Source organism: Polistes fuscatus, unplaced genomic scaffold (assembly GCF_010416935.1).
Source record: "Polistes fuscatus isolate 324 unplaced genomic scaffold, CU_Pfus_HIC Scaffold17, whole genome shotgun sequence".
Classification (NCBI taxonomy): Eukaryota; Metazoa; Arthropoda; class Insecta; order Hymenoptera; family Vespidae; genus Polistes; species Polistes fuscatus.
In genome coordinates this window covers 332,849-347,602 of record NW_025113075.1, presented here as the reverse complement: position 1 = coordinate 347,602, position 14,754 = coordinate 332,849, and the positions used below count along the sequence as shown (strand labels likewise).

The following is a 14,754-nucleotide window of genomic DNA, read 5'->3' as shown; positions in this document are numbered from 1 at the left end:
ATTATTATTATTCTATTCTGCAAACGTTTCGGTCGCGGAACGTTGCAGCGTTATAAAAATAGCAGGTACGGAAATAGCGTGTAACAGTAAGAGAGAACTTTTTGGGTAAGGCAACTGAACCGGTTGCAGTAAAGAATCGTCGATGTCAGTAGCAGTAGTAGTAATATTCGTCGTCGACCGACAACGTGTCGTCATTTCTAATCATTAAATTATATGAAATCGCGTTTTATTTCTTCGACATGGCGTACAATTTGGACTACGAGATCAGTGATTACTTTTCCTCAAATTTATTTGCTGTAAGAAACGCGATATCTCAACAGGATTTTAAGAAATTTACCAATCTTCGATCAAACGCAGAAAGAATTGCTTTTATATTGAGTTATCCTGAAGCCCATCATTTGTCCTTCGAAGTTGACAATCATGAAATCAAAGACGGTGTGAAAGCTTTGAGGTTTAAAAATATTGGTAACAATTATTTTGGAAGTGAGGATTATCTAGAAGCTTTGGACGCATATTCGAAAGCTGTACTTGTGGCACCTCAAAAGGGTACAAATGCATTTTGTTGGCTCTATTTTAAAGAAATATTATTTGTATTTTTTGATCTGATATATAATAGTATCATTTTCCAGATATGTATTTATCCTAAGTGTCACGAATAATGTAATATTCATTCTGGATGATTTGAAAATTGTGTGTTTAGATCTTCCAGTGATGCTTGCAAATCGTTCAGCAGCACTTTATCATTTGCAAAAATACGAGCATGCTTTAGAGGATATAGAAGAAGCACTTCGATTGAATTATCCTAAAGAACTTCGATACAAAGTGGAAGAAAGGCGAGCAAGATGTTTTCTAGCTCTGAAGAATAACGCAAAAGCGATAGAATGTTTTAGACTCGCGTTACAATTATTGGACGATGCAAAACTTTCGTCTGATCGAAAAAACAAATTAGGAACCGATATCATGCTAATATTGAGCTTAATGGAGAAAGGTCAACAACTGAAAGAAAAATCTAAGATAGTTCCACGGCAAACCATCGCAAATGAAACGAATGTACAGAAAATGATGCCAAAAATAGTCAAACGTAATCCTCTTTATCCAGCTTGTAGCAAACTTGTGGAAATAAAAAACGATGATGATAATGACATAGGAAGACACGCTATTGCTACCAGAAAAATTTTACCTGGCGAAATTCTTATAATTGAACGACCACATTGCGCTCTTTTATTAGAAGAGTACAGGTAATTGGGATAGAATCATAAGTAAAATGACTTGATCAAATTAATAAATGGAAAAATAAATGGAATGAATTTGTATACTCATCTTAGTACGTAAAATAATTCAAGATCGATTCTTCATTTTTAGGTTGAATCATTGTTTCTTCTGTTTCTCCAAGATAATCGTTCCAATACCAGCAGCTTGTAACGTTTGCAGTTGCGTGGGTTATTGCAGTACTCGTTGCAGAGATAAAGATGCTGAATTGCATATTCGTGAATGCAATTTGTTGCCAATTTTATGGCTATCCCAAGCTTCGATCACGTGCATTTTAGCTCTCAGAACTCTTCTTCAAAGACCATTCAAGGAATTCGTTGAAATGAGAGAACGTTTAACGTCCACCAAAGAGAAACGTGAAATTTCCGAAAAAAAACCATATAAAGGAAATGATTACGAAACTTTTCATGACTTAGGTAAAGATTACGGTTTTTACACAAAACTCTTTTATTAGCAATACTTACTGAAAGTTTAACAAAAAATCAGGCAAGAGAAACTTTATTTCATATATATGCATTTTCATAGTGACTCACGAAGATCAACGTACAAGTGAAGATATATTTCATCGAGCTTACATCGCTGCTTGGTTGTTGAGACTTGTAAAAACAACAACGTATTTACCCAACAACGATAAAACACCTGATTCATTCGAGGTAAAGCTCTCGGACGCTGAATTGTTTGTAGGTGAACTACTTTTGCATCATTTGCAGCTGCTACAATTTAATTCCCACGAGGTAAAATTGTTGAACATATAGAACAATCGTATTCAATCTTTCTATTTCTATCTATTGGAATTTTTTAATCATTTTCCTTATCAGATTTCAGAGTTAAGTAACAGAAAAATAAAATCCAAAAAAAAATCACTCGCAAATGCTAAAAATCTTTTCATTGGTGGTGGTGTATATCCTACAGTAGCATTGCTTAATCATTCGTGTAATCCTGGTGTCGTGAGGTATACCAAATTCTTTTAATATTTTATATTTCTATTATTACAATCAATAATATTGCCTTTTTTGTTCAGATATTTCATTGGTACGACTATAGTTGTTAGAGCAATTCGAACGATTGAGGAAGGTGAGGAGATATCTGAAAATTATGGTCCTATATTTACTACGATGCCCGAAGGTGTACGAAAACGAAATTTGAGAGTACAGTATTGGTTCGATTGCAAGTGCATGGCATGCATCGGCCATTGGCCCTTATTGGAAGAAATAGATCCTACAATCTTCAGGTATCAAATCAAACTTTTACATCTTATGGTATAAACAAACAAATCACGAATTGTATGGCTTAGATTTTTAACAATTTTTACTGGTTTCATACTTCAATTTGAAGTCGTATACAATCAATATTTCTGTTAATTTATTTATTCGATAATTAATTTAAAAACTTAAATTTTTGACAATACACTAAACAATGAAAACAGTAATATAAATATAAATCAATAGTACCAATTTTTGCCTTTACAATAACATATTAGACGATTAATAATTAAATAGTGTAACGAAAAAACAAACGTCAAATTTATAATACTAAAAATAATAATTTCGCACATTAAAATCAATAGTATAAAAAAATATACAACAAATAAAAATTTCATTAATAGTAAAACGTCTTGATTGCAAATGTAGGTATTACAATTTGGCTTTTTGAATGGCTATCCTTGCTTTGAAATACCTTTATCTTTTTTGCTTTTCTAATTCTCTTTTTCTATCTTTCCTTTTACTTCTAATTTCTTATTCCTCTTTCTAATGTCCCTTATTTTTAGTTTCTTTATTTTCTCTTCCGCCTATCTCGTAATTGTTTCTTTTTTCTTCTTGCTATCGTGAGCTCTCTTATTTTGATTTCTATTGAATAATAATCCAATTCTATCAAACTTTCATTATTTTCACAATAATAATAATAATAATAATAATAATAATAATAATAATAATAATAATAATAATAATAATAACAACAATAATAATAATAACTAACAAATAAATAATATCTAGGTTTAAATGCGATTCAGGAAAATCTTGCGGCAATGTCTTGCCAATCAGTACAAACACAGATGAGTTTATGATTAATTGTCCAAAATGTGGGAAAAATACAAACATATTGAAGGGTTTAAAAGCATTAAAGATACAGATATGCTTTCAAAGTTGCTTTTTTTGCTTTTAATTCTCTTTTTCTATCTTTCCTTTTACTTCTAATTTCTTATTCCTCTTTCTAATGTCCCTTATTTTTAGTTTCTTTATTTTCTCTTCCGCCTATCTCGTAATTGTTTCTTTTTCTTCTTGCTATCGGAGCTCTCTTATTTTGATTTCTATTGAATAATAATCCAATTCTATCAAACTTTCATTATTTTCACAATAATAATAATAAATAATAATATAATAATAATAAGAATAATAAAATAATAAAATAATAATAACAACAATAATAAAATAACTAACAAATAAATAATATCTAGGTTTAAATGCGATTCAGGAAAATCTTGCGGCAATGTCTTGCCAATCAGTACAAACACAGATGAGTTTATGATTAATTGTCCAAAATGTGGGAAAAATACAAACATATTGAAGGGTTTAAAAGCATTACAAGATACAGATATGCTTTTCAAAGTTGCTTCGCGTTATCTCGAAGATGGACAGCACAATGAAGCTCTGGAAACTTATTTGAAAATATTAAAACTTCTCGATGAAACATTGTCTTTACCGATCAGAGATTATCATCTGTGTCAGCAAGGTGCAAGATTATGTATGCTCGCTTTAGGTAATATGGATTTAAAATGAGATACTGCATAATAATATACTCTACTCATAGATTTTTTTATTTATAACTATTACATGATGTACGTACAAAATAAGTAAATGGAACACAAATAAATTTGTTCTTTTTTTTTTTATATTTTTTTCAAAAAATTCAATATTCTAATGCTAAATTTCTTCCAATTTCTTTAATGCAGCATTAACTTTTCCATTTTTCCTTTATTATTTTTGTTATTAATTATTACTATTATTATTGTGTTATTAACCTTTTAGCTACTAAGTGTCGCTATCACATCGTAACTTTACTTATTCATATATTGTTTTAAATATATGTGCATTAATCAAATAGCAGAAAATATTATTTGTTTGACACATTTGTTGGACACTTCTTGGCGTATATATTTTGTTTGTCTATATGCCATTTCTGTACTGGGTGGCTAACAAATGCCATGGCCAGTCTCATCATAGCTAAAAGGTTAATTATTACGGTTATCCTTAACAAAGAATGAAAGTGAATGGTACAGTTTCTTTTTCACTTATACACTTTAGAGCAATTAAAGCCAACACGTCCGAAATTGAATAGCACGCTCGATTATTGTTATTGTATGAATTTGTCAGTATGTTTGTAAATGTATATCCCATATAAGTTTACCTGTATCTCTGAGTATGATATATGTTTTTGTATATGTATTTCTGAGCGTTTTTTTTTATTTATGTTTACTTTTGCTTATTTATGATATGACTATAAATATATTTATTATATCATTAATATACAAACGCAAACACATAAGACGTGTCAAATTTTATCTTGTCCTCAAGAGTTGTCCAGTTTCCATCATATTCGGCATTTAACTGTAATTAAATATTATAGAAACAGATTTTAATATATTTTATAAATAGATTTTAATATCCAATGATTTTTTTACCTTTGTTTCGATTAATTAACTCTACAGCGTTGTTGTGCAAGAGAATAAAAAATAAATGTCTAACTTGCAACACTATCCATCTTATTAATTGACATTAATTTTAATGTGATTTCAGATTAGTAAAATTTATTTTAATTTTTGCAAATACTTTTTTTTCCCCTGTAATAAATCGGTTAAAACCATAGCATGTTTATTACTAAGTATATTATTTGCGTGTTGCGCTGCAGCATTTACTTTCATTTCGGTAAATCTCTGATCATCTATTATATGAAAAAACCTAATGCATTTCATAACAAATAATAATTGAATGAAAAGATTACAAATTTCAATGAATATTATCAAACACAAATAAATAAAATAAATACTATCGGTACCAAATTGATTCTTTATTTGATATTCCTGTCAAGCAGCGATGGGTACGGTTAGTACATGGATAGGTGACTCGTTTGAAAAAAACCGTGTGCTGTTGAATCCAGAGAGGCGGTTAACGCGACCTCTTTGGAAATATGGGATGATAGATGTGAGAAGAAGGTGTTCGTAGACAAGTGACTCGAACCTGCAGAAGAAAGAGTAATAAATGGTATTTTCGCGCAATACAATATATATCTCCGTTAATTATATTATAGTGAAATATGTCACGATTCGATACTAGTTAAGTTCATAAATTGAATAAGTTCACAGCCACGAATAGTTCTGTGATATCTATGATCTATCTGCGATTTCTTCTCGTTTTCTTTCTAATAAATCTTTTTTTCTTTGGCTCACCATAAAATCCCTGATGGTTAAAAAAAAAAAACAATCCGTAGGTCATACTGGAGCGACACTATTTCCTAATAACTTTTTTTTTTGCAAATGCAACATGATGATGATGTAATTGCAGCCAGGTAAGCGCGGGTCGTTCGGAGGGCCGCCTCAGTCGTTATTTTAAATATTTTGTCCAAAATTTATTTTAGACAAAAATAAACAAAGGTTAATGCAATTATTGGGAAACGCATTAGGTTTATGATATATAATAGTTGATAATAAATATTATTAATTAATTATAATCACAAAAATACCGTCTATCCCGAGAATCCGAGCGAGAACGGCGGTCACGGCTGCGACTACGGGTCAAAGATCTTCTACGTGGACTGCGGGACCTTGACCTACAAAATTAAAAAATACTTTTATACCAGAAAGGCAAGAAATTAGACAAGAAATTTAATTCTAACACGTATCCTTGCCAAGTATCGTATTCGCTTTCTCTTATTATTACAATTTTAATAAATAATATTCTATTCATTATTTTTATAATATATGTTAACAAATGTAAATATATAATAAAGTATATAAAATTAAAAACAAAGTATAAAGTTAATTAATTATCAAACGAACGAATACGAAATTAAGACAAGGTAACGTAATTAAACACATATATACAAAAAATCATCGCAAGCCAACTGTAATAGAATTAGAACTAACTCCTATATACCTAAGGGGTGATAAGACTAGTTAGACACAATTATGAATCAATACAAAATGACATCTCACCAATAATAAGAAAAAACCAAGAAAAAATAAGGATTAATCTGGTAGTTAAATAATCTTTTTAATTTTTTTTTTTATTTTTTTTTACGGTAATTGTTATGAATCATATGTATATATACATTAACAATACACAAAATTAAAAACACGTGTAAGTGAATGAAAAATTAGTGTACGTGTATATGCACACATGCACGCGTACAAAAAGTACGGGCACGTGCATACAAACATACGTGATGGATGCATCTAACATGTATATATACATATACAATAAAATTGCAATTCTCTGGTCCGAAGTGCTCTATTTATCAAATAAAATAATAATCCATTAGAAATTTTTAAAAAAACAAAATTAACTATTGAAAAATAATTTTAACGCATTGACTGCCAAATTATATTTGCATGATATTCTCAGAGAGCGACAAGAGAATAAAGGATTACATTGTATGGAACTATTGTTCAAGATTTTATTGATTTTAATAATCTAAACATTGAAATCGATCTGGTCACTAATGATTATAATGAACTCATAGAAAAAAGCAAGCTCTGGTCATTGACAACCGATGCTGCACAGTCAACATGTTAGTAAATCATTTCTCGTTGCTCCAATGATTCAACTGTTGCACGTCGTACTAAAGATTTGCTGATTGAGAGAAAAAAAAAAGGAAAACAAAAAAAAAAGGAAAAAAAGAAAAAGGTAAATATGACGATAATAATAATAATAATTTTAATAATTAGAAACAAAAAAAATGTTTAATTTAAAAAAATATTTTAAAAAAATTTTAATAAAAAAAAAATTATAAAAAATCTTTGAAAATCGGTGAAATACCAGACAACTGTGAACATGTAGTGGTGGTTGGTGGTGGTGATGGTACTGGGTTGGGTGGTGGTAGGATGGTGTGTAGGTGATCATTTTGCTTTGCGCTTGGTCGAAGAGAAGTGGCGGTCGCGTTGTCGGCTAAGTTTAACGTGATGGTGGACGAGTAGTAGTAGTAGTAGTAGTAGTAGTAGTAGTAGGTAGTAGTAGTAGTAGTAGTAGTAGTAGCAGTAGTAGTAGAAGTTGGGACGGACGGACGGACTGACGCGTCGAGATTTTGACAGAAGAGTAGTATTCGTTCATATCGCGTCGGCTGTTCGATGGATTCACGATGCTCCTAAGCCGCTAGAGGTTGAGGTAGCCCGAAGAAGTCTTTTTGAAGGGGTAACAGACGGAGTGACGGACAGCATCGGACTGTCAAGTGACTGACGACCTGGCTCCTACCGGTGACTGGTGGTGACTGATGGTGACTGGTTGGGGAGTTAGTGGGCAGGCAGGCATATTTATTTGTTCAGTTTTGATTGCAAAACAATATTTTTGTTTGTTTTTTTTTCACGGTGGCTGTAGTAGTAGTAGTACTAGTAGTAGTAATAGTAGTAGTAGTAGTAGTAGTAGTAGTAGTAGTAGTAGTAATAGCAGTAGTAGTAGTAGTAGCAGTAGCAGTAGCAGTAGTAGTAGTAGTAGTAGTGGTAGTAGTAGTAGTAGTAGTAGTGTGTAGTAGTAGTAGTAGTAGTGGCGGGGAGACGAGAAGAGCTAGGAGCTGACGCTGGTAGAATCTGCAAACGTCAGTTTTAGCAATATAACCATCGATGTTATCATACTCCTTGCCACTATAGGTATTATCATTATTTGTTTCCTTTTTAATTAGATTTGAAAGAAGCACATGATACCAATTTGATAATTTAATCTTATTTTTACTGGTTATCCTAGTCTGCCCACTTTCTACAATGTTTCAACGAAAAGGCTCTTCTACTCTCTCTCTTTCTTTTCTTTCCTGTTTTTAACTAACAAGTCTATGCAATGATAATGTTACTTTCTTTTTCTATTCTTCTATTGTTATTTTCTCTCTCTTTAGTTTTTTTTTCTTTTCTTTCTGTAATTTTATTGATATGCAAAATGCAAGATAGCTAAAGTAATTAAAAATGTATTTAATTATATATATTAGAAAATATATTTTATATACGTGTCATTCTTCAGAGTAACTGCATAAGAGGTGTATACGATAAAACGAAATGAAGTATTATAGTGTTTCAATTTATTAATATGATGATCTAATTCGTAATCAGAAGTCTTTGGTCAATTATTGAAATTCATTTCAATACGAATAGAAAAAGTATAGTAATAAAAAAAGATATCAATTTACCGTTCCGTTAATAAAACATTAGACTTCGGATATCGAAGAACTATTAAAAATTTTACAATGACAAACCAGATTGTAGAGTACGATAATAATAATAATAAGAAGAAGAATAATAAAATTGTAATAAAATTGAAATTGTCTTTACTTTGGATTCAAAAAATTAACACCAGACACCGCTGATTTACTTTTAGTTCACCGGTCCTGCTTCTTCTTATACCGGGCAAAGTTCGAAGAGCAGTCTCCAACTTTAATAATTCTTGATCTTCATCAGAATTTTCTTTTTTCATTTGTTCCAAACTACCTCTTCATTGTTCCTCTACAGTAGAGCACTTAAGTCCTGCCCTCTCCAACTCGTGCTGATCGAAAAGTATTACTCAACCGTCGATATAGACGATTGTGCAATACCAGCTTTGCAAAATGGTGTTGTACATAATACTATACGTCAGATATGATCTGTTGTGATACTGCGTGCACGATAGCAATTATCACGATACAAGCGATACTTGTAAATACATACTTGCCAATTCATATTGTTCCATCTCTCCTAGCTGGGGCTCTAAAAACTTTATAAATTGTATAAAAAGACGATTACCTGGAATATTTATTAATGGGTGATCTTCTTGGACTTCTTGACAAAGACCTAAAAAAAATTAAAAAAGCTGTTGTATGTGTATCTTCTGTTGATAATGTCGACGATCACCCTGTATCACTTTTTTTTCTCTTTCACTACTTGCACCTGAAAACTGTGAGCAATGAGGCTAAAAAAATCTTACCTTGGATAACGACCCAGAGATTTCCTACGAGGACTGCGAGATCTGGACCTATAAATTTGTCAAAAAGATATATGGTACGTAAGTCCTGTTCACTAAGCATATTCACAAGGACAATAAAATAGAACAAATGTGGGTTCTAAGCAATACTTAATAAAACACTACACCTCGTGACTATTATTTCCTCGAGCATCTCCCTTATCTGGAGATATTCATGCAACTATTGTGCTCTTCAGCTAACGTCAAAGTTTCTTTATTTCTTTCTTGTTGTTGTTTTTTGTTTTTATGTAATAGAAATGCAATAGAATGTAATAAAAAAAGGTTATTAAAATTTTCATTTTAAATTACTAGATATTTCAAATCAGATAATACCAGTATATTTAAAATGAAGGCACTAGCCAGAAGAGCAGTGATATCGAACGAATGTAATATGAATATACTTGTTCTATCTTGCATTCCTATATTGAGACACGATATACATATAAAAAAAAAAAATTACACAAGTTTATGGTTCGTTGGCTGTGCATAAGGAAAGGTCATTTAAACCCGTAGACCTTTTTATCGATATCGTTACTTAGACAGTTCACCATAATACCTACTTGGTGAGATACATAGCCATCTGCTGCAGCTTTAAAGTGGCTGTAAAATGCAGATATTTAACATCCGAAGATCTCTTACCTGGAGTATCTTGGACCTGGCCTGCGACCACCACCACTATGTCTTCTTCTCCCAGTAGACATCTCTACCTTTACTTTTGTACCACAGCACCGTCTAAAAGTAAAATATCACATTCATTTAATGCATTCATAGCACTCAAAGGGTTAATGAAATATCCATAAAAAAAATGCTTACGTTCCATCCAATCCTCTAACAGCATCCTCTGCATCCCTTGGATCCTCAAACTCGACAAAAGCAAAGCCTGGTGGATTTCTCGCAACCCATACATTCCTCAATGGACCATATTTGCTAAATGCACTCTCGATTTCGTGTTTGCTAGCACTACTCCCCAAATTGCCAATATAGACCTTACAAGAGATTGCCCATTCTCGATAACGTGACATGGCTTATACTGTAATCAAGTTAAATCAAAAATTATGTAATGTTAGGGACATGAAAGTAAACAAATGAGTGACAGAAGTGTATAAAAAAAAATAGATTGTAAGCAAAGAAATCATGGCACGAAGGCCAAATAGCAGAAAGGGCTAAAGAATAAAATAGAGAAGGAAAAATTGGTTTTCATAAATTAAAAATTCAAGGAGAATGGTTTAAAGAAAGGAAAACAGACATGCATTCAAGCAGAAATAATAAATTATAGCTTCAATAATACGTTACGTTTGATTAAAGTTAACTGTGACAGAAAATTTGACTAATCACGTATAAAAGCATTCGTTTAATGTATTTTTGGAGAAATATATCGACCAGTTATGATTAAACTACTAAGCATGCACTATATAAATATATTCTATATAGTAATATTAATAATAATTTTCATCATATCAAGTTCTTCGCGTATCGTACAATACTTAATGGACTTTTCGAATATCGCAAAAATTAATAAATATAATAAAAAGTAGTCAGAATGTCGCCATGTTATATTAATATATGAAGCCATTGCAACATGGCTACGTCCATTGCAACATGGCTACGTTACAATTAACAATTCAATAGAAATCGAATTATTTTTGCAACACCTGTATGAAAGTATATCTTCAAAATTCACTCACTTGAAAAATATAAAAATAAAACACCTTTATATATTAACGCGTACGATAATAACTATAATTTCTACATTAAAATATTAAAAACGATTATAACGAGGTGAACTGACGCCAACATTGCTTTGTCACTACTCCGACTTTAGTAAGTCAAATCTGTACTTCCGTCATCCAATCATTTCTATTTCACTTTATGCTATATACTTTACATTATTTTCTTCTGCAAAATCTTATTTTTACTTACTTCGCAATACCCGAAAACACCCGTAGAGCAGACTAACCGTTATTTCCGACGCAGCTTGAGACAATAGTAAACCGGAAGGTCTATAGCATCAAATGGCGGTCTCTTCTTTGCTTCTTCTTCAATACTCAAAATGGCGACAAGGGTTATACATACATGCATATATACGTAATACTTTTGATTTTAAGTCAAATTAAAAATTATAAGAAAATTTATTATTATTTAATATTTATTGCACAATTAATTAATTTAAATATGTAATAAAAATATTTTCGCACAAGGACGCCAAGAATACAGGAATTACTCTAGTGACTACTGTTTCATATAGCATATTTTTTATACAGCATACTAGTTTTATTTACTAGTTTTTTATATAGCATACTAGTTTTATTTACTAGTTTTTTATATAGCATACTAGTTTTATTTACTAGTTTTTTTTAGGAAATAATTAGGAAGTAGTTAAATCTTTCTGGGTTGAAGATCGATCTTTTCCTGTTGTGCTTGACGCTAACTTCCCTGCAATGTGTTACCAATCGTCAAAAGTTAATTTTTTGTCTATTAACGTCGATTAGTGACGTCGGCCCTATTTAATATTTTTAATATGATTTGAATTACTCTCTGATCGTAATATATGAAAAATTTAATCAATAAATTTGGACTGTCGTCGTCTGTTAAATGATATCAATCTTGTAATAAAATTATTTCGAGTAACATCTAAATTGTAAATCAGACAAAAATTTATTTTTACAGACGCGTATATATACATAAATGTAAATTATTTACTCTTATTGTATGTTATTAAATTAATTATAATAAAAAATATGACATTGATATTTTCTTTATATCATATAGAAGCATGCATTAATGAACAAGTCTTTTGTAATCAATTTTTTCAAGTTGAACCAAAGGTTTAAGTTGCTCTGCAAATATTCTCATATCTTCTGCTATTGCATCTTGACCGCTTGGCGCAAGAACGCTTAATTCTACTAAATAACTTTGGGATATAGCTTCAACGCTTTCAGGTATTTTTCCTTGTTGACCCATTTTGAAGATCTTTGATACCGTGACTTTCAGTCTACCTTTGCGGAACATGTAACCTCGAGCAATGTATTCAAAATCCAGTCTACAACCTAATTCGGTTAAAAATTCAACGACTGTATTGCTTGTAGCAATATCTATACTGCTGCGAACAATTGTAGGACGTGATTTGTCACCCAATTCAGGTTGACCTATGTATCTTAATTGCCAAGGCATATCTTGATAATCCAAAGCTCTCCTGACTCGTAATAATAATGGCTGTTCTGGAGCAGGTCCTCTGCGAAACAAAATATTTATATATAAACTTAAATTTATTTATTATTCATCACAGTTTCTCTTGATGACTTTTATTAAATACCTTCTAATGCTAAAGCACATCTCATGGTCGTTGAATGTTTCAGGTCCACTATCAACGTTATCACATAATCCTCTTAATCTATGAAGCAACACTTCAACAACGCTGTCCATTACCGAGCCTTGGAGTAAGTACTCTTGATTTGGTATTATATTTGAATTTAATGCAGCACTTAATCTGTCCATCGCTGTGCTTACTGGTGCCGTCATCTTGAAATAATAAATTTTATATTGTAATATGATATATATATATATATAAAGCATTGAAAACACTTTTTCAAATGTGAGTTCAATAAATAAATAAATATGCATAGATTGTCCTAAAAGTAACTTATCCGGACTGAAAAAAAAACAATTAATTTTTAGTAGGTATTTGGAATGGCCCACACTTTTTGAAATAATATTTTACACCAAAATTCATATCTTTTCAAGTGGAAAAACAAAATATTTCAATTTTAATAATAAAATAATTTCAATGTCTTGTTTTGTTTTGTTTTGTTTTTCTTTTCACGGCAGAGCGACTTTTAGGACAGTCTGTATAATTATTTTTGCTTTAATACTTTTTGGCCGTCAGATGCCATTACGAAGATCTAATTGAATGTCTTTGAATTTTGACGATTAAATATGGATACTTAAAAAATTTCTTCTTTATCATAACCTCATAATATTATTGCTCAAATACTGCTGAAAGACTAAATTGGAAGAAGGTTTAAGTAAATTTGTTATTTTATTCTCCGCGCGACTAAAGCGCTATAATCGTAAATACAGTAATTGGCGGGACATTTTAAAAATGCAATTGTCCATTTAATCGTGGTCTTATCGAATAAGAAGGATACAAATTGAAGAATTACTACTGATTTTGAATGAAATAAATCATTTACTTACCATACCGAACTTGAAACGTATTAGTCCAACGAAAAGAAACGTTCTGTTCAACAAGAAATCCTACATGACTGCATATAATTTCGTTAACTCAACTCAACTCTGTTACGTACTGTCCTGTTAGGGTGTAAGGCATTTTTTAGGCATCATCCGCGCGACTAACATGCTCTTCTCTCGTTTAATTTTTATCGTAAGTCTAACATAATGATATTGTTCTAAGTAAGAGGTTGGATATTAGATAAATGTATGTAAAAATAAAAAAGAGAAAAAAATATATCGTATATACTTAAACTTTAACATTTCACTTAAATATGAATGACTATGCAGACAATTATTTAATTAAAACGGTGAGCAAGTAAGCTACTCGAGTGAGCCACTATAGTGGCCCATCGACCTAGAAAAAATAATCGCAAAAGCCACTTTAGTGGCAGGCCGGCTAAGGGCGATATCGGTAATTGCAGTGCTCTACCTTTATCTTGTCGACCGTCGGTAACTGCCACTGTCGGTAACTGCCACCGTCGGTAACTGCCACCGTCGGTAAAAGTAGACTTGAAAATTTTTGTACTCTACGTCGGTAATATTTTGTATTTAGGTTCCTGACGGTCAATATTATTAAAGTACAAACTCTCATTAAAAACGGTCGATGTTTATAAATTACCGACGGTGGCAGTTACCGACGGTGGCACTTACCGACGGTGGCAGTTATCGACAGTGGCACTTACCGACGGTCGACAAGATAAAGGTAGAGCACTGCAATTACCGATATCGCCCTTAGCCGGCCTGCCACTAAAGTGGCTTTTGCGATTATTTTTTCCAGGTCGATGAGCCACTATAGTGGCTCACTCGAGTGGCTTACTTATTCACTGTTTGAATTAAATAATCGTCAACATAGTCATTCATATTTAAGTGAAATGTTAAAGTTTAAGTATATATATATGTACAATATATTTTTAAGAAAAATTATAATTTAATCATTAAGAAATCTTTACGTAAAAATATTATTATTTGTTTAAATCGGTAGGAACTTTCCGACCAATTCAATATTACCTTCTTTTGTTAATCAAGCTGAGCGATGCCGTAGTTACTATGTAAATATAGTAATTTG

General features: G+C 31.4%; 3 protein-coding genes across 5 annotated transcripts; 1 reads left to right on the top strand and 2 right to left on the bottom strand.

Annotated features, from left to right (window-relative positions):
* The first annotated feature begins 4 nt into the window (after window positions 1-4).
* On the top strand, window positions 5-4,136 carry LOC122515222 (SET and MYND domain-containing protein 4-like). The gene is made up of 7 exons (XM_043632486.1): window positions 5-546; window positions 701-1,238; window positions 1,363-1,685; window positions 1,795-2,003; window positions 2,088-2,221; window positions 2,291-2,500; window positions 3,725-4,136. Exons 1-7 carry the CDS (start codon window positions 240-242, stop codon window positions 4,044-4,046), a joined length of 2,043 nt encoding a protein of 680 aa, XP_043488421.1. The 5' UTR covers window positions 5-239; the 3' UTR covers window positions 4,047-4,136.
* On the bottom strand, window positions 4,064-11,683 carry LOC122515227 (RNA-binding protein 1-like). Of its 3 annotated transcripts, XM_043632490.1 has the most exons (7): window positions 11,379-11,683; window positions 10,272-10,488; window positions 10,098-10,190; window positions 9,423-9,470; window positions 9,242-9,289; window positions 6,007-6,093; window positions 4,064-4,874 (listed from the first exon to the last, which is right to left on the bottom strand). In XM_043632490.1, the coding sequence occupies exons 2-7, from the start codon at window positions 10,478-10,480 to the stop codon at window positions 4,871-4,873; spliced, it is 489 nt and encodes a 162-aa protein (XP_043488425.1). In that variant the 5' UTR covers window positions 10,481-10,488; window positions 11,379-11,683; the 3' UTR covers window positions 4,064-4,870. The 3 variants fall into 3 exon arrangements, with proteins under 3 accessions (XP_043488425.1, XP_043488426.1, XP_043488428.1); XM_043632491.1 differs by lacking the exon at window positions 9,242-9,289 and having other exon boundaries at window positions 11,379-11,681; XM_043632493.1 differs by lacking the exons at window positions 9,242-9,289; window positions 9,423-9,470 and having other exon boundaries at window positions 11,379-11,675.
* A 400-nt stretch (window positions 11,684-12,083) lies between these two features.
* On the bottom strand, window positions 12,084-13,472 carry LOC122515122 (mediator of RNA polymerase II transcription subunit 18). Its single transcript, XM_043632332.1, has 3 exons — window positions 13,328-13,472; window positions 12,772-12,977; window positions 12,084-12,690 (listed from the first exon to the last, which is right to left on the bottom strand). The coding sequence occupies exons 1-3, from the start codon at window positions 13,346-13,348 to the stop codon at window positions 12,237-12,239; spliced, it is 681 nt and encodes a 226-aa protein (XP_043488267.1). The 5' UTR covers window positions 13,349-13,472; the 3' UTR covers window positions 12,084-12,236.
* Between the last annotated feature and the right edge of the window lie 1,282 nt (window positions 13,473-14,754).